Raw genomic sequence first — 22,530 nt, 5'->3', positions numbered from 1 at the left:
TCCAGAAAACAGATTTCATAAAGTCCATTTGTATTCCTTATCAGCATTTTCATGTCAAAATTTCAGTGACACCGGACCACAAGCCCGAGGAGCGGCTGCCGATTTCCGGAGCGACGTTCGAGGAGCAAGTGCAATCATTCGTGGAGTTCATGCGCGACGAGTGTGGGTTTGAGCTGGTCACGTGGTCGCGGGTGCCCTATCTGTGCGAGGGGGACTTCGCCCAGGCCTACTACTGGCTCGACGACTCTGTCTTTGTCTTCACACCCACTGCGCAGGCCACGGAAACGCTATAAACGCATGAATGTACATACAATAGTCATGCTGTTACTGCCGTTATCTTCTAAGTTTCGCTGCAGTGCGGCAAAGATATTAATGAAAGTGGGTTACGTTTGCTTGAAGACGCTTTATTTTAATGAAATTATTATTATTAGCTTTACATTATTAGTGCTTCACAATACAAACTTGCTTTTCTTTTGAAACTTTTTTGCACGTTCATTAAGATCTTTATTGCACTATAGAAAGGATACGTTTTACTGGTTTACGTCATCCGAAATGCGTAAACGCTAGCTAGCTTTGTTGCATATGTGCAGATTTTCCTAAGATCAGAATATTGGAAATCTTTTTTACTATTGTTATATTTGAAAAAGAGCTGGAAGTAATGAATAGGCAAGGTTAGGTGAGAAATCAATCATATAAATATTTTGGCACATTCCTTAGTCTGCGATATCGTAAGCGCTTTGGAAAATGTCAGGACAGCATACTAGGTATACTGTCACACCATTCTAGAGAAAATGTAAACAAAGACGTCATCGACCCGACCAAAGACAATTTTGTTTTTGTATACTGATTAAAGAAACAAGTCTTATAATTTCAGAATCACACTATAAATAAACATTTATCGCGATGGCTTTTGGTAAAAACGACGCTTTTTGGTTCAATTTTGTGTTTACCGCATAAGCCTACTGTTTATTTACTTATATTATTAGCAGTAGGTACCTACCTATGTTACAATTTTTAGTTTAAAAATTGATGAAAAATTCTTATAATCCAATTCATCAATCGATTACGAAAAAAAGTCAAATTTGCTTCCAGCTCAAATCCGCCGCCACAGAACAAAAAGGTTTTTGATTCGAGAAATAACGTCTTTCAGGATTACGATTTTTACGAATAATAATTAAATACATACGTAAATCAAGTAAAATATTGCTAGAAAATGTGTTAAGACATCAAGTTAAAGATATGAAACACCCGATAAATGTAAAAAACTTATTCCATGGTTTGTATAGTATTTTTCTTCAAAAAATAGCACGTCACTTGTGAGTGTCAAATCAAAAGGAATTGAAATGTTTTTTAAATATAAATGTCGCGTACCCAATAAACGACGCACCACATTTTTGCGATTGTTAGTGTTGTGTCCTTTAAAAAAAAACTTCAAATCATTTTAAATTGTATTGTTGTAAGGCATCTGAACATATTCCATCAATATATTTTCCGACAGACTGTCAAAATTACTAATATTTTTAAAAATATTACACTTAAGTATCACAAGTACTACTAATAAATAAAATAAGCAATTGTTCAGTTGTCTGTATAAAAAAGGGGCCTGAAATTGATGGGCGCCTGACAAACTCGCAAACCGAAACGCACATTTTTATCATCGAAAAAATGTTTATAAATATACATTTTACTGGTAAGATAGTGATAAATTGAATTGAATTTATTAGCCTTTTTATAGATGTTTACTACTTTTTCTACATTATAATACTAACTAGGTGTAATTCTTGTATCTAATGAATAAAATAAATTATTATAAAAGATATTGTTTATCATCGCTAACGAAAGGCGAGTTGAAAAAGTTTGAAATTATATTTATCCCAGCAATAGAGATTGTGTTCTAATTTTAAAAGTATTTATAAATTGAGTAGTTATAATGTATCATCATTCCTACCAAATACCGCCATTTAATGTTACTTCTATTTGTGCATGTTCGTGTCATTGTGAATAACGATTTCTTTGTTGTATTAATGCTAGCATTCCATTAAGTCGTAGAACTACTTAATCATGTTTTGAAATTTGATTTATAAAAAGGTGCTTTCTATTCTGTACCCCGACGTCTTCGATATAGATTGTATTGTATAGTCTTCGATAAATAACTTGTGATGCAATGTGATGTAACGTAAACAAAATCAAACAAGACTTATAATTTTCGTTTAATCTGTGAAAATCTAAGAAGACTTAATAATTTTATTCGATCTGCGGGGTAATTTATCGAGTAACGCCTTAGTTTGGCGCTTAGATATTGTTTATTTTTAATTATGTTTTCAGAAGGTGAAAAGGCACCTTGAAAGAATAACTTTCACCCTAGAAATAACCCCACAGAGCGTATGCAAGATATTGCGGATGCGTTTCAGCACAGACGTATATTGTTGTAATTTTAAAACTTTGACTTGAGTCTGGGTTCCTAATGCTACCGAAAACTATATTAATTAAAGTACTGGATCAATTAAAATAAAAACGAGAATTAAATATTTTTATTTATTACTAAGCACTGATTTCTCAATCCACTATATTACCACGTTTACAAGATAAAATAAATTTTAATTTCGGCAAATAATAAGTTACATGGCAAGGCCAAATATAAATCGATTTAACAACATATGCACGATAGTAATTAAATAAAATAACTATTTCAAGTATAGTCCGCGCGCTATTTTATTAGCATCAAGTAGGGAGTATCGTTCTAGTACAATCAGCTGCAGATATATCATAAAGGGAATGAGGTCCAAAACTTATATGAATATACTCAACTAAACCAGTATTATTTTTAAATGCGGCTTTTTCTAGCGTCTGTCAAAGAGAGCTCTAGGAACGACGAGCATTAAAATAACGTAACCGGGTCAATCAACTTTTTGTCGCCTTGGTCACGTCTCCTGCGTTACCTATTAAATGTATAATTTTTATGTATATTATGTTAGAAGTTGTGACAGTTTTAAGGCAATTCCTTTTTGGCTCATCTCGTAAATGTGCTATAATAGTATAAATTGCAAACATTTTTCTAACAAAGTTTATCACTGATGTCTCCCGAGTTACAGGAGAGAATAACAACACTAAAAAGGGGATTGATCCAACTACGTTAACAATACGTCAAGTAAATTTTAGCGAAAGAAATCGCGCGCTGACTTTAAACATACTTACTACATTTTGATTGCATGTAAATGTCAAAATTAGATTTTGATCAAATTTTTATCACAGGAAACAAGGTGCCAATTTGAATACAGAAACTTTTAATGAAAAGTTAATCTAAATATAAAAGATACATTATCTTAATATATTATTCAAGCATTATTTAACCATATTCAGAATTATACAGATCAACCAAATCAGTAGGTAAGGTATAATTAGTTGATGGATGACTCACAATCTGAGATGAGGTGAATAGTTCGCGGAATGATTGCAAATGAAATAGATATTTGTCTTTTGACCAGCCAAATGGAGAAAGCATTTAAATAGTTTTATTTAGTCATTCCCTGAACCATTCTACCTTAGGTCTTATGACGATGCAGATCAGGATCAATTTGAAGAAATGAAATTTTTGCCACTTCGGATAATTTAGTACTTAATGCATTACAAAAATCCGCAGCTATAACATAAGTTACTTTGAAAATTACCTTTTTCGTGAAGTGGTTAATCATCAGACAATCAGGCAGCGTTGGCTTCTAACATCGAATTAAACAGAGCTCGACCAAAGCAAATGTTGAGATCAAACAACTCTCGAATAATTCAGAATCAGATCATGTTATGAAATACTTTTATCAGTCTGAATATAAATTTCTAATAGGTAATAAATTATTTTTCATCCAACACTTGTTGTTAGTTTCTTTGTTACAGATATTCTCCAATTTATTATAAAAATGTTATGAAGTCCATTTTTGACTAGAACGCCTTATTCTAAATACAGAGTGAGATTCTTTTGATATTTTTTAATACTTTTTCAATGATTTTATCGACGGTCATATAAACTTAATACTACTTAGAAGCGAAACCAATCTGACCTCAACGTAATAGCCTCGTTATAGTCGTATAAGTAAAGAATAATGAAAACTATACGCTATGTCAAGTACGAAAAATATACAATCACCAATTTCAAATACAATAAGTGCTTCTATGGAGTAAAGAACGGGGGTGACGGGTCGTATTAAAACTTCTATGTCCCTAAAACAGCGTCAATGTAGATAGACCCAATCCCGCTTCCGGCCTGTACTCTAGTAGAAACAACAAGAACTTAACAATACAAAAAGCTGCTTATAACAAGAATCGACAATAGTTAAATAATTTGATGTTATGCGACTAAAATAAAGTTCGGCATTGATAAACAAACGCCCCACAACGTCACACACCTCGGATGTGATATTGTAAGTCAGCATTTCCAATACATTCTCTAATTTTAAATTACATTACAGTACTAAGATACAAAATTTTAAGTTTAAAGTAGGCTTTGCCTAATTATTGCACTAGCAAACTTATGTAGTTCATTATTTCACTTATGTGATGTTTTGGAAGTAAATAGCAACTTGCGTTGTTATTACATTGTACTTAACCCTACTGCACACTGAGACAGCGCAAACCCTTCAATAAACGAACAAGATTTAAGCGTTTCTCATCCACAACCCACGAGACTCCACCCGATACATACAATCACATATAACGGTTATGATTATGACCAGCTTTTAAGCATATAATTACTTGAAAATAAAATATATAATTTTAAATAAAAATGTGACTGGCAATAGTTAGCCTCGTAAATGCCGCCCGGTGTGCAGTCCACACACAGAACCTAACCTTATATTCACAGGCAATACTAGCTAAGATCGACATGAAAAATTGCAGTCTTCAATAAGATACCTTCCTATCATACACGAGACAAGACTTGGCGCATCAAACATCATTATTTAGTCTGATTTAAAATTATCCAGTGATTTTCTAAAAAAATATAATATTTAATAAAAAATAATAATTAGTCAAAATTGTAATCTCATCCTTTAAAACATTCACTTCTTGCTCAAAATTCACTATGTACCTTTAATTGGAAATTATAATCATATAATTCTTCAACAAACAGACCTATTGTAATAGACAAAAACTGACTTACACATATTTATATTCATATTGATGTCAAGATTTCGCTCAGTACTACCCCTATTACACTTCTATCACAGTGTAAATAATGCACTTACGACAATACAGTGAAATAAAGGACGAAATGAGATATGGGATCAATAATCGTAAAAAGATCTTACACCATAACATTCAAAGCAATAAAGCAAAGCAACATACACAATGTGTTCGAACGATTAACAGATAAAAGACATTTACTTAACAAAAACGTTAAAACGAATATTTTATAAAGAATACAACGTATACGTAACACAAAACCGAAACGGCTTGCAGGAATATTTATATAATAATTGTAAAGCAAATTTTCAAAAAAAAAACAAAATAACTACACATAGTTGCTCGATTTCGAGTTTTACATAGAAGCCACATCTATAGAACGCACAAAATATAGAGAACTCTCATTAAAATGTTCAAGCAATTGTCAATTGTAGCTTTTAACTTGTACTTTCATCGATTATGATATCTTATATTGTGCGATCAGCTAACAAGACCGAGAATCCTGAAGTAAATCAGGCTAATACTATTTTTGTAACGAACAATCCACTGGTTCCGTTTTTCATAAGAAAATACTTGAATATAGAAAACATTCAAATAGTTCAATATAAAATGCCATACAAAAGTACCTACTCCTTTGCTACTCGACGCTTTCTATATTCAAGTAGCGTTATAACGCACTCGCTTTTGAGCTTTAAACCATAGCGTTATGCCGAGATAATTTCAAAATATTAGAACGAGATACAGCAAGTATGCCTGCCCACCTGTCCGGGTACAACGATTGAAGTCGCGTGATAGTGTCTGCGGGGAGCGGGAGGCTAGTTGCCGCTCACGATCTTACGGCTTTCCAGTTCCTCCATGTTGTTCGAACTGAAACATATTGTTTTCATTTTTAAATAAACACTTTCTATAGTATATTTTTTATCGAGGGACTAAAATAAGCCAATATATACCCGAGGTGGATAGCCACCCGAGCTTTAGCGAGGGTGTCTATTTATCCGAGGGTTTATATTGACTTTTAGTCTGGAGGTGAAAACTCTATTTTTCACTTCGATTGCGAGAAAAACATCATTCAGTCATTTCTGAGAATGAATTAATGCGTTTCTTATTCCTCCAGTCCATAAAACTTCCATAGGTTTTTATTAAATAAATCTTTCTAGATTTCGGCGGCAAAAGATTATCAATAATGTCTTTTGCTCTTTGCTCGACATCATAATTTTCACTATCACTTGACAACATTGTGAGAATAATCAATTTATACCTGGGCGACCGAGCTTTGCTCGGGCTAAAACTCGGTAACAATCGTTTTCCCAGAGATAAGACTAAGTTAGATCGATTTTTCATCCCCGAAAACACCTACATACCAAATTCCATCGAAATCGTTGGAAACGTTTTCGAGATCCCCGAAATATATTTATATATACAGTTGTGTGCAAAATAATAGCAGTTTATGACCTGGGTACCTAGTTTCTAAGATAAACAGGTACTTAAAAGACGGCCTTATATTTACAAACCATTTACTTACCTAAAGACTATGTGTTCTGGCCACTGAATCGATTTTTTTTTCAAGTTTGAAATGTTATTTTCGATTTTCTAAAAATTATGTTCCATATAAATAGCAGTGTCATTAAAATGACTTAATTACGTAATTTTCTCCGGCCGGATAATATAGAATTACAATATAGAATTTGATGCTGTATAAAAGTGATTACTGCTAAAAAACTATAAACTATAGGAAGGGGATGGCATTTTTCCAGAGAAATGAGAAGTTTGATTAAAAGTCTGATAAAAGCAGGAAAAACATATAAAGTTGTTCAAGAAATTTTAAAATATATTGCTAAAATGATCAGTAACGCTCTGAAGTGGGAGGATAAATTTGAAACCAGAGGTAGAAAAAAGGCTACAACAAAAAAAGGACTTAAGAATTGTGCGTTTGTCGTAAAACCATTTCTGTCGTCAAAACACATTCAACACTCATTAAATTTAAATGTGAGTAGTTCTACAGTTTGCCTTCGACTCGTTGAAGCTGATCTGCACGCCAAAAGTCCGAGGAAAGTCCCACTGCTGACTAAGAGGCACATAAAACAGAGGCTAATTTTTGCCAAAGAGCCTGTAGATTGGCCTATGGAGAAGTGGCGTAATGTTTTATGGAGTGACGAGAGTAAGTGATGCTGTTTGGATGTAAAGGTTGTCGAGACTACGTGAGAATACCTCCCGGTGCCGCTTTTATGCCGCAGTATACAATAAAGACCGTCAAGCATGGCGGAATCAGTTTGATGGTATAGAAATGTTTTTCTTACTATGGTGTAGGTAGAGCCTATCATAGAAATAATATTTAAAGAATGTTATTTAAACAAGGTGCTTAAGGACGTGATGTATCCATATGCCACTGATTGTATGCCACTAAGTGGGTTTTCCAGCAAGATAATGTCCCAAAACTCACTAGTAAGGTTAAGAAAGAATGGTTTAGATCTGAGAAAGTCAATGTTTTACCATGGGCTGCGCAGTCGCCGGTCCTCAACCCAATCGCGAACTTGCAGACAGATATTAAAAAGTAAATTGTGTCTTGAGGGCGGTAAATAAGGAATTACGAACGAGCCTTAGAAGCCCCAAGTCGAAGACTGAGGGCTTTAATGAGTCGATGTTCGTAATTCTAGTACCGCCCGTGCGACATACAATGTTTTTCATCACATTTTCGAGTAAAATTGTATATTTGTAAAAGAAAAACAAATATTTTTTTAAAAAATTCCGATACCGCTAACTGCGCTCTTGGCAGCGCCAGCTCCCCGCATTATTTTGAAAATGGTATTTTAAGTTTTCTTAGTTTACGTCAAATATGTGCAATTTTAAGGAAGTTTCATTCGATTTAATATTATTAGATATTGAACAGTCCGGCCAAAACAATATATTCTATTTAAAGTCATATTTACATAATTTATGTGTAATTTTGTCTCCACTGCTATTATTTTGTATACAAGAATTGCTCGTTTAAAGGTATTAGATTTTAATCGTTTATGATTTACGCTCTACAACAATTTCAAAGTTTTCACGGTAAGTAATTTTTTCCAACCAGACACAGATATAACAAAATCGCAACGGCAAAATGGTCCATACACAAACTGGAATAAATAGAATGGCGCTACCTTCTATGCGGAAAAAGCATATAACTAAGACCAGGTAGACTAAGAACGTAACATTTTCGTCATGAAAATGGTCCACACACAATCTTATTTTATTCTAAGAACTAAGCAAGTACTGGCGGTTTGAGTTTATCTAAGACACTCGAATTAAATTAAAAAAATAATTACTTTTACTCCCTAGGGACTAAAGTACTCACTTTACTCCCGCCTCGTAATTACTCTTTTTACTTTTAATACTTTTCGAGCATTAGAATGAGAAGTGCAAAATTTAGTTTCTCTTCTGTGGGCCCATGTCCTACTATAAACTTTTTGTCATATCTATGAGTGAGTAAAGTTTTACTTTTGATCAACATTTTTTTTCTGCAGCGAAAATAGCCTGTGAATCGCAACTGTCTTCTAACCTACGGCCCAATTTTCGGCTTCTTCTGTCTCTTTCCAGTCAAGAACAAATGAGCCAGCCTCTACTCGTGGCAGTAGAATAAAAAATCTAAGATTTTACTACCTCATATGGAAATTCCATAAAAATTACATCATGGCTTCATTTATAGCTTCATTTATTTAAAGAACATCTGTGCAAAATTTGCTTTCTCTAGATTTAGCGGCGACTTTTCGGGATATACATTTACTTACATCCGGATATTACATTGGAATAAAAAGTAGTCTTTATTTTATTCCCGTGATTTTGCTACCTGCATACCTCGTTTCATCATCATCACACACATACATGAACAATCACGTTTATAATATTAGCAAGACAATCTCACCGTAATTTGTCGTCATTTTTCCACGAGGTGACTTGAATGTGTGGGGGCGGTAAGTAGCTGCGCAGTGACTGCACCAGTTGGATAGTGTCTAACAAAACTGAAACAGCAAATTGTTCAACATTCATGTTGTGTTATGTACAGTCACCATCTGATATTGCGAAGCAGGCAAGGTGGTCAAAAATATCGCCACATGCACTCAGGAGACTATTTCTCAAAAAGTTGTCCAAAATAAAAATATTTTATTATATACTAGCTGTTGTCCGCGGCTTCGCCCCCGTTGTTATTTTTCTAAATTTTCTTTCATAAAAACCTTCTGCTGACAATAACGAACATAACAAAAAAGAATTAGTAAAATCGGTCCAGCCGTTCCCGAGTTTTGCGCTTAGCAACACATTTTATGATTCATTTTATTTATTTATTATTATTATTATTATTTATTCCTGACGCTATTTCAACACAAAAAAAGTAATATTATGTTTAAATATATACAAAACCTTGTGGTAAAGGTGATAAAAAGCCAGATAATCTTTGTTGTTGGATCCAATAGAAAGTTTCGATGTAGGTAGTTACAAAATTACGTTTTTTTCCTCACAAGATTCGTGACGTTTTCCTGACGTCGTTTTATGCAGTTTATGCTTTATGATCTCGTCCATAGTGTTAATAATTTCTTGTCAAAATTGATTTCTTGTCAATTTCGTGACGGGACAACTTTTTGAGAAATACTCAGGTATTAGATGCATTAAGTTACTAGAGTTCATGTTGCGATATTTTTGATCACGTTGGCCGCTCCGAAACATCTGATGGCGACTGTTCGCTGGGTGGCGTGAGACGTGTTGTTTCAACAACACCACTACTAATAGATGGCCATTCCGAACATCAATAAATACCACACGGGCGCAAAATATTATATTTTACAAGCTTTTATTTAACTTGCAACATAAGTGTATGTGTATCTGATTTCAAAAAATGCAAATAATTTGTCAACCACAGCAGTTTGTACATAATAAATGTAAGCCCAGTAATGCTCCTAAGCAGTCTGTTCTATTACTCAAAATTACATTCTAAGAAGACTGTGGCGATTATCCACTTAAACACAGGTCCGTGGGTACTGGGGGTTGCACTGAACGGAGTGCGTCGCATTTTATGCTTATCGCTTGGCGCCCTTGAGGTCAGATTTCAGTTCAGGGCCGTTGCTATCGTAATTTTCACTGTTTGTTGTTGTTATTTTTGTTGGGTCAAATCTTGCAAGTTTATTTAGTCCTACTTCCGGTGGTCGGATTGACTTGAAATTTAGCATACATAATGTAAATTGGATGAAAATTCAATTTGAACAGAAACTTTTGTATATTTAATCTGGCAGGCGTCTTTTGACTAAACATCATTTTTGTGAGGGAGTGCAAATTCTATACTTGTACTATTAGTCATTCAGTGGTACGGGTACTGACTCTTCTGAAGCTGTTCGCTCTGCTTGCCGTAAGGCTTGCACATGGCGGGGCGCACGCAGGGCCGCATGCGCTGCAGATTGCGCGCCAGCTCCGCGAACGCGCGCACCACACGCTCCTGCCCGCCGCCCGCGCCCGCGCCCGCGCTCGCGCCCGCGCCCGCTCCGCTCGTCGCGCCCGCTGCCGCCGCGCTGCCGCCCGAGAGGGACTCTAGGCTCTCCAGATTTGCCCTGAAATACGGATGACACCAATCAACGAAATACTTTTTATGAGCGGTGAAAACATTTCTCCCTTAGATTTTCCGTGGCATACATTATACTTAAATATGTAGCTATGACCTCAGGTATTTGCCAACTCAATCAACTATTTTTTTAAAGCAGCAAAAATGTAATTTTGAAACTAAATAAAAAAATCCATTTCCCTGACCAAGAAACTCAAGGTTTCTTAACTTTTCTCCGACATTCCAGAAAGTGGGCATCAGTTAATGAATAACGTTACATGAAGAACACCCGTGACAATTAGACTAGACTTCATCACTATAATCAGTTAGCGCAATAGCAGCTGTACCTATCGCGTCGTGGTTATCTTACACTGGGGTGTTGTGCGTGATTGACCTTAGGAATGAACTAAAAAACAATTACTTTGCTCACTCGCGACCATAACGTAGCTACGTCTAAGCAACAAATATGCGTACATGCAGTTGCCCTACCTCCACTTCCACACTGTAAGAACACACACAAATCTAAAAGATATGGACCTCCGAAAAGTCACGCCTGATTCAATAAATTATTTACCTCAGGAAGTCAGGCAGCTTGTGGTCGTCACTGTAATGGCGCGCGGCGCGTGTACTTGTCGTGTTGCAAAGCGCGCGTCTGGTGTTGCAGCAACGGTTGCTGTATCTGTTACACCATGCTGCGCGTGACTTACCTCAGGAAGTCAGTCAGCTTGTGGTCGTCACTGTAATGGTGCTTCTTATCGGCGGCGGGCGCGGCGGCGCGAGGCGCGTGGTATTTGTCGTGTTGCAACGCGCGCGTCTGGTGTTGCAGCAACAGTTGCTGGTGCTGCGACAACTTGTCGCCGCGCCGTTCCGACTTCTCTGACGTCAGGCCCGCTGCAGTTATAATTAGAACTCTAGATCTTGCGTGAATTTTATTACAGGTCGCGTGGACGTCCCAGCGTACTAAAGCTGGACAAATACCACTTTTAGCTTCCGAAGAGCGCTTAAATATACTAATACAATATATTTTTTCAATAAAGTTTACTAATTATTATATTAATAGGCGGTTAAGGTTTCCCCACACCTATCCACACGGAATCATATCTAGTGAATCAAAAACCGTTTTAAATCCACATAATAAGAGCGAAAAAGATCGATTCCGCGTCGATAGGTGCGGTGAGACCAACACTAGCAGCTGTTATTGTCATGTACTAGGTATTTATTTATATTTTGTTTGTGCTTGGAAGTACATTGCGCGATAAAATCCGGAGTAGGAAAGACTCGACGAACAACTAGAGTTCATTACGATACTATAAGGGATTGTAGAACTACGGATCCTATAGAAGGCATGGTTATGGGGGTTAGCGACTCACTGAGGGCTGCGAGGTGCGGCGCGAGTGGCAGCTGGTAGTCCTGCAGCGCCGAGCCGCGCAGCAGCCGCTCCACCGCCGCGCTGTCCGCGAGCCCCGCCGCCCCCGTGTCTGTGCGTAACGTCAAATATTTTTTTTATTTCAAACCACATGCTTGTTTTCTCGTTCACACAACATGCCTTCCGAGGTTTTAAAAAGTAAATATAATGTACCCTATGTAGGGGGATCACGCCCATAATTTCAACTGCAACATAACCTCGACTGCCAAATTTTAATAGCAGCCAGCGTGCAGTTATGCCGAATGAAATTGTATTGAGATGACAGATATCGCATACAAAAACTGTCATTTGATTGCGATCGCGAGCGTCAGAAACGTTAGGCAATACGGCTTCTGGAATGAATATCACAATCTCGGTTTTTACCCGACTGCCCGAAGGAGGGTTATGTTTTTCGAGCGTATGTATGTCCATTTCTTTGGTCCTCACTGTAGCCTAAACGGCTGGACGGATTGTAACATATGAGGTATCATTGGATTCGTCATAACTGTCGGAGTGACATAGGGTATATAATCAATATGGCGTCTGCGAAAAAAAATATTTTGTATTGTAACAATATGGGAATCAAATGAAAGCTAATAATTAGCCCATTCTAAACATATTTGGGTTATAATACTTTTAATCTAACAAAAGCCGTGGTGGGGAAAAAGCCGTGGTGGCCTAGTGATTTGACCTATCGCCTCTCAAGCAGAGGGTCGTGGGTTCAAAAACCTCTGAGTTTTTCCAAATTCATGTGCGAAATACATTTGAAATTTACCACGAGTTTTGCGGTGAAGGAAAACATCGTGAGGAAACCTGCACTAACCTGCGAAGCAATTCAATGGTGCGTGTGAAGTTCCCAATCCGCACTGGGCCTGCGTGGGAACTATGGCCCAAGCCCTCTTGTTCTGAGAGGAGGCCTGTGCCCAGCAGTGGGACGTATATAGGCTGGGATGGATGGAATACTTTTAATCTACTATTTTCACAGAAATTTCAAAAAAGTATAAAATAAAAAACATTAAATTAAAAAATCCAAAAACCCGACAATAAAACTAAAAGGAAGAAAATAAGTCTAGTGGTCTAGAACTCTGTCAAGAAGCTCATTTAAGGTTCAACAGTCGGGACCCATTCAAATCGTAACCAGCTCAAAAAATCTTGGTAATGGGTCCCGACTGTTGAACCTTAAATGAGCTTCTTGACAGAGTTCTAGACCACTAGACTAATTTTCTTCCTTTTCGTTTTTAATTGTCGGGTTTTTGGATTTTTTAATTTAATGTTTTTTATTGACAGATAGTGACCCTGGGGGTTCCAATACTGCTGATGCGAAAAAACACAAATAACTACACGAAAAAATCATCATCAGCATCATATTAACTGTAGGACATAGGCCTCCGTCATCCCAAAAATTCACTCCTTGGTGATCATTTTTACATCTCAATGAATGTCTGTTGTCAGCCAGCCAGTGAGGATTAGTCAGTTATCCTAGGAAGTTCTTAGTCATTTATTAGACAGAAATTACTCTATCCAGCTACAGAATTATATTTTTACCAGGAATATAAGTAGGCTGCTGCGACAGATGCTGCTGTATGGACTTCTGTGTCATCTCAAGCTGGTTCTTGTAATAACGGCAAGCGGGGTTCGGGCAGTTCTGCACCACTTCCACTATGAACTCCTTCTCCATGCCAAACTGCTCCCTACCTATTGTGTAAGATTCAACCACCTGAAATAGCAAGGAACAAATTGACACAATAATTATCAGGGTTATGCTGCACTTGAAACCTAATCATTGAAGGTTCCCTTCATTCATCCAATGGGTCAATTAAAGGAGATTGACAAGGTTTGGACCAAATATTGCCCAGAAATGAAAATACCCTAAATAATTGATTTAGTTCCCATCAAAACAATTTTTTTTTCATGACTCATGGGATACATCGTAAAACGATTTAGTAGGCCTATACAATCAAGTTTAAGCCTACACAGTTTAGTGTTAACCTAAGGATAATGATGCACTGTGTCTGTGTAGCACTTAGTCCAACTCCATTTTCTTGGTCAAGCTCCTTTTTCTTGTAGCAGTTAACAACACAGACCTGTGTTTAAGTGGATGATGGCTGTTGTATGTCTTTAGTCAGCTCATATGCTGCCAGGAGGTTGTACATTGAGGTTGTACATTGCGGTTGTACATTGAGGTTGTACATTGAGGTTGTACATTGAGGTTGTACATTGAGGTTGTACATTTAACAAAAACAAAAAACCGCATTTATGTAAACCTAATTGAAATACAGGTTTGTACATTGTTTTCAACAAAAATGTATATATTTGGTTCTCAAACATTTCACGTTTCTTGCATCATCCACTTCTGTATATAAATCTGTGATTGTCTATGATTCAAATCACCATGATCAGTCAGAAATGTTAGGTTTAGGCAATATTTCTAATTATTATAACTGAACTTTTAGGGAAAGACTAACACCCTGTTTTTTGATTGCTCCTCTACCACTCAAAGGTTGACTGGCAGAGATCCCTGCAGGGATAAGTCCGCCTTTGTACTTAACACTACTTTTTTACGTAACCTTTTTGTTTTTCCTTTTGGTACAATAAAGAGTATAAACAAAAAAACAAGCAAAATAATTTAACAAACTTACAGCTCTGACAGTGGCTTCCAATCCCAAATGCAGCCCATGGGGCCCGTTCATGTGTTTCAACATTACAGCATTGGCAAAGTGCTCATAAGGAAGTATTATCTTGCCATTTTCTCTTAGTATCAGTCTACCCTGGGTGTCCAATCCTACTCTGGATGCCATCATTCTGTAAAAACACAAACAAACATTACTAACATTATAAAACTGAAATAAATTAAAATTATTAATTAATTATTATTATTATATTATATATATAAAGTTGCAAAATGAGACAGGTTGCCAAACATTATTCGCCGAAACATTAGGGATGTATGGGGTCCTTATTACAATACTAAACACTAACTATATCTAAACTATATCTACGTTCAGTGGAAGTGTAGAATGCTTCCACCGTCATAAATTTTAAAATAATAATAATAATTTAGTTCTGAAATATACATTTCAGGTCAAGTAACCATTAAGCTTTTGGATTTCGAAGGCAAGTTCACGTCTGCGCCCCCAAGTTAGCTCACACGCACTCATGTCATGCTCTGAAAGCAGAGCGGTACCGAGGGCATGGTACTATGTGGTCTACTACCCTAAAGTTGATAATCATTTGTATGTCATAAAACAATAATGCCAATAGACGTGTCTGTCAACTTGAAAGTTCAACTTTAGCAACATATTCATTTGATAGGAACTTGTTTAAAAATTGATAGACAATTTATTTGGCTGATGGTACATCAACATCTGATCTGAATAATGACTAGTTTAAAATAATGGTGAAATCTGTAGTAATTAAATAATTTCCAATGAGAATGTGTGCACTGACTGCAAGTATGCAGCGCTGGGCAACATGGAGGAGTCTTTGAGGTCGCTGAAGCACTGGAGCAGCTCAATGCTCGGGCTCCAGCCCTTGTTCTGCAGGTAGAGCTGCAGCAGCATGTACAGTTTCTCGGTGACGTAGCCCTCCGCGCCGTGCGCCGCAGCTGCGCCGCTACCCGCGCCTCCGCCGCTCGTGCTCTTCGCCAGCACGCTCTTCATAGTCTCCGCCAGATCCATCTTGTAGATGTCCAAGTAAGTCCTCTTTTGGAATCCTGCACCAAAACAAACACTAGCATATAATGCCAACCTCGGAAATCGATAGCGATACACGTTTGTGAGGAACGTAATACACTCCCACTGGCAACCACTCACCAGAATGATAGTAATGTGTATGCCCAGTCACTGAAAAACACTGTATTATCCTATGAAACAATAATTACGAAGATATCCATCTACTACTTTTTATAAAAAGATGGGAATTTGACGAGACTATCCTTTCTTCTTTCGACTTGACGCTGTCATTTTATTTTGATAGTGTTGTGGTAGAAACACCGAAACCTTGGAATTCGATATCGGTAAACATTTTACTTCCTAATTAACGACTTTTAATTAATAAATTTTGAAAAATATCTGCTTCTTTTCCATTTTAAGCATACCATAACAACCCATTATATTTTCTTTTCAAAGAAGACATCAGCATATTTCTAAACGAAGCCGTCAATATTTTTGACAGTACCATGACACTGACTTTGAGACAGAAAGAAAACGTGCGCGGAGCGGACCAGCCAGTGACTGTATGAAGTATTGAGGTTGTAGTCGTAACGTTGTAATGTTAACACAATAAATCGATCTTTGAATTCATTAGACTACACCATGGACGAGTTGGTAGTAGGAACTTATGAAGGCTTTCTCTTAGGCTACTCTTTGAGCTACGAAAATGAGGTAAGTCTAGTTAACATGCTTGTAATTTTATGATAGAGCATGTTCTTTTCGATATGGGTAAATAAAATTTTTATTACTTTGCAGAGAAACAAACTTAAACAAACCTTTGCTACGCATTCACATACTTCTTCTGTGCGGTGTGTATCTGTTGCTGGCAAATTTCTGGCATCGGGCGGCACCGACGACAAGGTTGTCGTCATTGACATGAAGTCACGGAAAGAGCACACTGTTCTCATGAACCACGACGGCACGGTCAATACGGTTGCGTTTACGAACAGTGGTACCCATCTGCTTACTGGCAGTGATGATGGATCCATCATTGTAACGAGAACAGGCAATTGGCAGATTGAAAAAATATGGAAGAAAGCTCACCAAGGTATTTCATTTATGGAGTATCCACTTACACTGACTTGTATTTTATTTACAAGCTTTTGCTGCTGCAAGTAAAATCTTGAGTCAAACTTAACATACTTCAAATAGTTGAATTGACTTATAATAAAATTGAAGTTTTGGTATACATATACTGAGCGGCAGAAAATACAAGTAGTTTGGATGGTAATACAAGTAGGTACAGTCAACAAAAAGTGTGCATTTAAAAATAAATTGTAGGAAAGATAGGAGGAAGGGGAGGATTTCTTTAAGCATTTTGTAGCCAGCTGTTATGATATTACTATGTCAATGAATAAATGCCATTTATAGCAGAACATTCAATCAATTGTTTTGTTCCAGGTTACCCAGTCACTGATATTGCAGTACACCCTTCTGACAAATTAGCTTTAAGTATTGGAGGTGATAAAACACTGCGAACTTGGAATTTGATCAAAGGGCGACCAGCTTTTACTATAAATCTATCAAGCAAAGGTGTAACCATGCCCACAGAAATCAAGTTTTCTCCCACAGGTGATAGGTTCTCGCTTATCTATCAACAAAATGTTGATGTATGGACTATCAGTAAAGCTGGCATTGAAAAACAAATGAAGTGCACCTCAAAACCAACTTCAGTACAATGGGTCACAGACGAGAGAATGTTTGTAGGATTAGAAAATGGGAACATAATCACTTTGACAGTTTCTGATACCCAAGCACAAACATACAAAGCCCATAAACAGAGAGTGAAGTGCCTGCATTATAATAATGATATACTCTATACATTATCTAGTTCAGGAGAACTTAAAGCTTGGTCAGTAAATGATTCCAAATTAAGTGAAATTTGTTTTCATAATGCAGCATGTAGGCTCACATGTGTAACATTTAATAGGCAGAGCCAGTTTATAAAGAAAGAAGAGAAGTCAGATGAAGAAAATTCTGAAGTGAAGGATAAAGTTGTTCAAGCAGAGGACACTAACAGTGAGCATTCAGAAGATGAAGCCGAGGCACCATCACATGCACCTAAAAGGAAACCTGGTGCTTTTGTAACCATCACCTATGGCAATGAGGATGATGAAAAAACTGGAATTCCTCCACCAAAGAAGAAATTCAAGAAAAAGAAAAGAAATAAAAATAGAAAAAATAAAGTTGTTGAATAGTCCAATAGCTCATGTATTTCATTTTTCCAAAATACAATTTTAAGATGACACCATGAAGTTGTTAATGTGCAAAGAGTTGCCAATAAGAAAAAGTCAGATCACCACTGCAGAGTATATTTTCGTCGTCATTTTAGGAAATGTACATGATTTTCACATTAATAGTAAAAAACAATATGATGTAGACTTTGGTTTGTTTATTTAATTATAAATAAAAAGAATCTCTCCCACACCCAAGTACATAAATAATAAACTGTAAGACACAATAAATTAATTTGGTCCCAAAATAAATATTTAATAATTTAAGGAAAATTTAAAAAAAAATCAACAATTAATAAACAGTACTGATCAATTTTGGCAATTGTTAATGGACTCCCTACTTACATTATTCGTTATTCCTTAATTAAAATAAATATCCTAAATGCACACAACGTACATTCAGTCATACAGAGTGATTTGAAGCACATTCCCAGTCGCGTCACCCGGCGGCCGGGGCTATGTACACAGCACGATACACAACAGCTACAGAACCGAACATACTCACGAGGATAATTGAATACACATACAACACCGGGCTGAGACTGTACCCTGCTCCAGGCAAGTTCTCCACTTTTTACAAGCTCAGGTCCGGGCTAACGTTGCACTAACTGTGACTAAGCTACTATAAACAGTGCCTACTTTTTATGAGCAGATGAAGTCCCAGCCTTTTAAATTTATGTTGCCTAAAAAAACTATAAAGCCAGACTTATCAATGAAAACTCGCACAGAAATATCAAGACAGAATTTAACTGGAATGTATTTATAAATCATGAATTACGTTTCGTAAGATATTTTTACTTCATAGCGAAAATGGATTAAGAAATGCGGTGTGGTTGTAAGATATTTGTAAAAAAATTAGATGAGATCACATGCTCGATTAATGTCATATTATTGTATGAAATTTAAATATCTTACTAACACATCAGCAACATCGCTCTAACGATACTCACTTTACATTTGCTAAGTACATTTTGTGCAAAGTATAATTAATTTTCAAACAATTAAAATAATATTTAATTCCTGTTCTGGTAGTTAACTTTGCGGTAAATGGTAATTATATGCATTACATTACAATTTTATTGAATTCTGTGGTAGATACATATTAAACTTTACATAAAGGCTTAATAGAGGAAGTTATATAAAAAACCTTATATTTCAAGACTTTCGAGCAGCTTACAATTGATCTTATGACTAGATTGAGCCAGTGATTTTCCAGCAGTCCATTACTTCACATCAAACTTGAAGAAAAAACTGACACAAATAATACAATGTTAGGAACAACAAAGACATTTGTAAATTGTTGAAAATGTAGTCCTCATCAGATATAGCAGAGTGGACAGTGTTCGCAAAAAATAATGTTAAAACGAGTCTATATTGCACAATATTTCGCTCCCTTATATCTGACGCTGACAGTATAATATGTAGACATAACTAGTGTTGATAAAAGAGATACAGAGGATACAATAAGTTACATTAGACAGTCTAGATAAATGCGTTCTACTTGTCCTGTTCCATATTCACTTATGTCTAATTTTCGATTATTAGTATTATTTCTTCGTTCGACTCTACCCTAACGTCACTAAACTCTAAGCTATAAGTCAGATGGCACTCCCTACGCTATCGGACACAGCTTGTCGCTTCGTCGCGCCGCTGCCCGCAGAGCCAGTCGCATGCTTCACAGCGTAATTTAATACGGTTAAGCTTTCGAAAAAGAACAGTACAAGAAATTAATTACACACGCTCGTAGAAAAAGTAAAGTGTTACAAAGAATTTGAGAAACAAAGAGATCAATAGGATAGTTTTAGTTTTAGTTTAACGACTGGCTCCGACGGGTTTGGAGGTTTATTTTTTCTTGGCTTTCTTCTCGGCTTTTTTGAGGGCTTTGAGGTGTTTTTCGTGGGCGGCGCGCAGCTCCTTGAGGCGGCGCTTCATGCGGCGGCGGTCGTCGCCGCCCAGCCCCAGCAGCTTGAGGTCGGCCGAGCTGAGCGCCAGCAGCAGCGCGCCGTCCACGCCGCGCGCCGCGAACGCGCCCGCGTGACGCTCCAGGCCCTCGCCCAGACGCCAACCCACTGCCACACCTGGAAACACCGCGTGGTTTTTAACCCCGACACAAAAAAGAGGTGTTATAAGTTTGACCGCTGTGTCTGTCTGTCTGTTTGTCGGTGTGTCTGTCTGTCTGTGGCTTCTTAGCTCTTAAACGGGTGAACCAATTTGAATGCAGTATGTTTTTAATTGAAAGCAGGTTTTCTTGCGATGATTGAACTTTGAAGTGACAATGTCGGGGTTTTCCAACTTTTTGTTGGTTAGGTTATAGTCATTGCTTCCGAATCCGGGGGTATCTAGCTACCCACAAAGAATTAAAACTTTGTTTCGTGAGAGGTAATAGACAAGATGTTATCAGATTGCTATCTAGTTGGCATTGTTATCTTGTTTCTGATGTCCTTTCAATCGTTCAAAGGTTAACTGGAAGAGATCCCTTTAAGGGATAAGTTCGCCTTTGTACATCTCTTTCTCTTGTTAATTGTTATTTTTCATGTTTTATGTCAAGGGCATAAATATCTATACAGCCTTAGCGTCAAATATAATTGTGTATACATCGACCTTATTGTAGTGTTAAGGTGTATAGATATGACGTCACGTACATAATTGATTGTATGTACAATAAAGAGTAATACATTGTTGGTCGAATGTGACTTAATAGGTAATTTTGCACTTGTTTTACGATACAATGTACACTTAGCCCTTGATTGACACCTATGTACATAATAGTAGGTCTAAATAGCATACACTCAAATGTTTGGTAAATTTGTAGCGTTATTTGGTTTGTAACTGTTCGCACGGAATTAGTTGTTACACGGGACTTTACACATGTTTGGCTAAATTAGAAAAACAAAAAACTGGACCGGCTAAGGCAAACATTACTATGCCACAATAATACGCTTAACATTTTTATAAGGTAAACGTACTCGTACGAGTGCTCGTCGCTGGCCAATAGTGGGCATCTTCAATCTTATGTCATTAGCAATACAGATGACAGCAGAGTGACGTCTATTGGGCATTAGCGTGTCAAGCACTCGTACGTTTACCTTACGCTTATAATGTCCAAGCTCACCTGCTGTTTGGTCCAGTGCGTGACGGGATGCGGGGACAGGGGCGCGGGCGGCGACAGGCTCGCCTCCGACACGGCGCTGGACAGCGGCTGCCCGGCACCTCGCCGCCGACTACGCAAGCCGGAGCTTTCTTCACTATAACCATGCCCACTTCGTTATCGATATTCAAGAGGGATGAACTACGAACTTGTGCTAGTTTCAAAGCGTGGGTTATTCTACTTTAACCCTTTTCCAGGCCCCGAGAAGCTAGATACGCTACCACAAATGAATCATAGTTTTATATTGTTTAGCTATGGCGGATTGAATTAATAACGAATCATATTTTTAACGACTTCAATTGATTTTTTCCATTTTTACATTTAAGCAAGGTCTAATATTTGTATACATTTATGCACTACGCCTGGAAAAGGGTTAAGCCCAGATGCCGTATTGCCTAACGTTTCTTACGCTCGCGATCGCAATCAAATGACAGATTTTGCATACAGAAACTGTCATTTGATTGTGATCGCGAGCGTTAGAAACGTTAGGCAATACGGCCTCAAGTCAGACTTGCTAGAAAAATAGTGCAAGTTGTACATTGAGTGGCAATAAAGAGAACAAGTTTAAAGAAGTCAATCGAACGCCGCAATGTACCTAATAAAACATGTTCTATTTTTAATCCCGGTCTAAAGTGGTATTAACACTTTAGCGACCATGAAACATCACTTCCGCCTTCGACTATTCTTGTATAAGGATACGCGGTCGCGAAAGTCAAAATCAAAACGTTAATTCTGTAAGTAGGCCGCAAAGGGCTCTTTTATGTGTCATTAATTTATACTACTAGCGCTTTCGGAAAGACAATCGTTGCTAAAAGTTCATAAAGATTTTAGTTTCATTAAACAAATAGGCAACACCCCACGGGTGTCAGGGAAGCCCATAAGATTGGAGCAATTGAGTTCATTTTAAAAGTCTAAAAGTCAAAAGTCAAAATATCTTTATTCAATTTAGGCTATAACACTTATGAATGTCAAAAAAATCTACCGCCGGTTCGGAAAAACCTCTGTTGAGAAGATTTCGGCAAGAAACTCAACGAGGTATATTTTTTTTAAAACAGATATACAATATTATTAAATTATATCTATACATCACAAGTATTCAACACAGCTTTATTTTTAACACAGTAGGTTCGCTATTTGAAGGGATCGCTAATGCGGATCGGAATTATTTCAAAACTAGCTTTTTGCCCGCGGCTCCGCGCGCGTGGATTCGTTATCGCGCGCTGTTCCCTCGGGAACTATGATTTTTCCGGGATTAAAAAGTAGCCTATGTCACTCTCGGCCCATAAACTAGCTCTATG

The 22,530-nt window shown here is 37.1% G+C and overlaps 3 protein-coding genes across 7 annotated transcripts in view; 2 read left to right on the top strand and 1 right to left on the bottom strand.

Annotated features, from left to right (window-relative positions):
• Positions 1–2,526, top strand: part of LOC141430621 (protein-L-histidine N-pros-methyltransferase) — a 62,399-nt gene extending 59,873 nt beyond the window's left edge. For all 5 annotated transcript variants that reach the window (XM_074091422.1, XM_074091420.1, XM_074091421.1 and 2 more), the window contains one exon: positions 67–2,526. In XM_074091422.1, coding sequence (XP_073947523.1) covers positions 67–293 — 227 coding nt within the window. In that variant the 3' untranslated portion in view covers positions 294–2,526. The remainder of the gene's footprint in view (positions 1–66) is intronic.
• Positions 2,517–15,841, bottom strand: LOC141430618 (uncharacterized). Its single transcript, XM_074091415.1, has 8 exons — positions 15,588–15,841; positions 14,780–14,942; positions 13,686–13,857; positions 12,106–12,213; positions 11,443–11,626; positions 10,519–10,745; positions 9,074–9,170; positions 2,517–6,039 (listed from the first exon to the last, which is right to left on the bottom strand). The coding sequence occupies exons 1-8, from the start codon at positions 15,815–15,817 to the stop codon at positions 5,988–5,990; spliced, it is 1,233 nt and encodes a 410-aa protein (XP_073947516.1). The 5' UTR covers positions 15,818–15,841; the 3' UTR covers positions 2,517–5,987.
• A 512-nt stretch (positions 15,842–16,353) lies between these two features.
• LOC141430619 (p21-activated protein kinase-interacting protein 1-like) lies at positions 16,354–18,055 on the top strand. Its single transcript, XM_074091416.1, has 3 exons — positions 16,354–16,522; positions 16,607–16,898; positions 17,252–18,055. Exons 1-3 carry the CDS (start codon positions 16,454–16,456, stop codon positions 18,046–18,048), a joined length of 1,158 nt encoding a protein of 385 aa, XP_073947517.1. The 5' UTR covers positions 16,354–16,453; the 3' UTR covers positions 18,049–18,055.
• The last annotated feature ends 4,475 nt before the right edge of the window (positions 18,056–22,530 follow it).

This window comes from Choristoneura fumiferana, chromosome 8, assembly GCF_025370935.1.
Source record: "Choristoneura fumiferana chromosome 8, NRCan_CFum_1, whole genome shotgun sequence".
NCBI classification, from domain to species: Eukaryota; Metazoa; Arthropoda; class Insecta; order Lepidoptera; family Tortricidae; genus Choristoneura; species Choristoneura fumiferana.
This window is presented reverse-complemented; position numbering and strand designations above follow the sequence as displayed.

Bases quoted from the DNA above. Each gene is read 5' to 3' on its own strand.
- LOC141430618 (XM_074091415.1), bottom strand. From the start codon at position 15,817: ATGGATCTGGCGGAGACTATGAAGAGCGTGCTGGCGAAGAGCACGAGC. The intron at 12,214-13,685 runs GTAAAAATATAA...CGTTACGCACAG, and splicing joins GCAGCCTACTTATATTCCTG to ACACGGGGGCGGCGGGGCTC. The intron at 6,040-9,073 runs GTGAGATTGTCT...AATATGTTTCAG, and splicing joins AAAAATGACGACAAATTACG to TTCGAACAACATGGAGGAAC.
- LOC141430619 (XM_074091416.1), top strand. From the start codon at position 16,454: ATGGACGAGTTGGTAGTAGGAACTTATGAAGGCTTTCTCTTAGGCTAC. The intron at 16,523-16,606 runs GTAAGTCTAGTT...ATTACTTTGCAG, and splicing joins CTTTGAGCTACGAAAATGAG to AGAAACAAACTTAAACAAAC. The intron at 16,899-17,251 runs GTATTTCATTTA...GTTTTGTTCCAG, and splicing joins ATGGAAGAAAGCTCACCAAG to GTTACCCAGTCACTGATATT.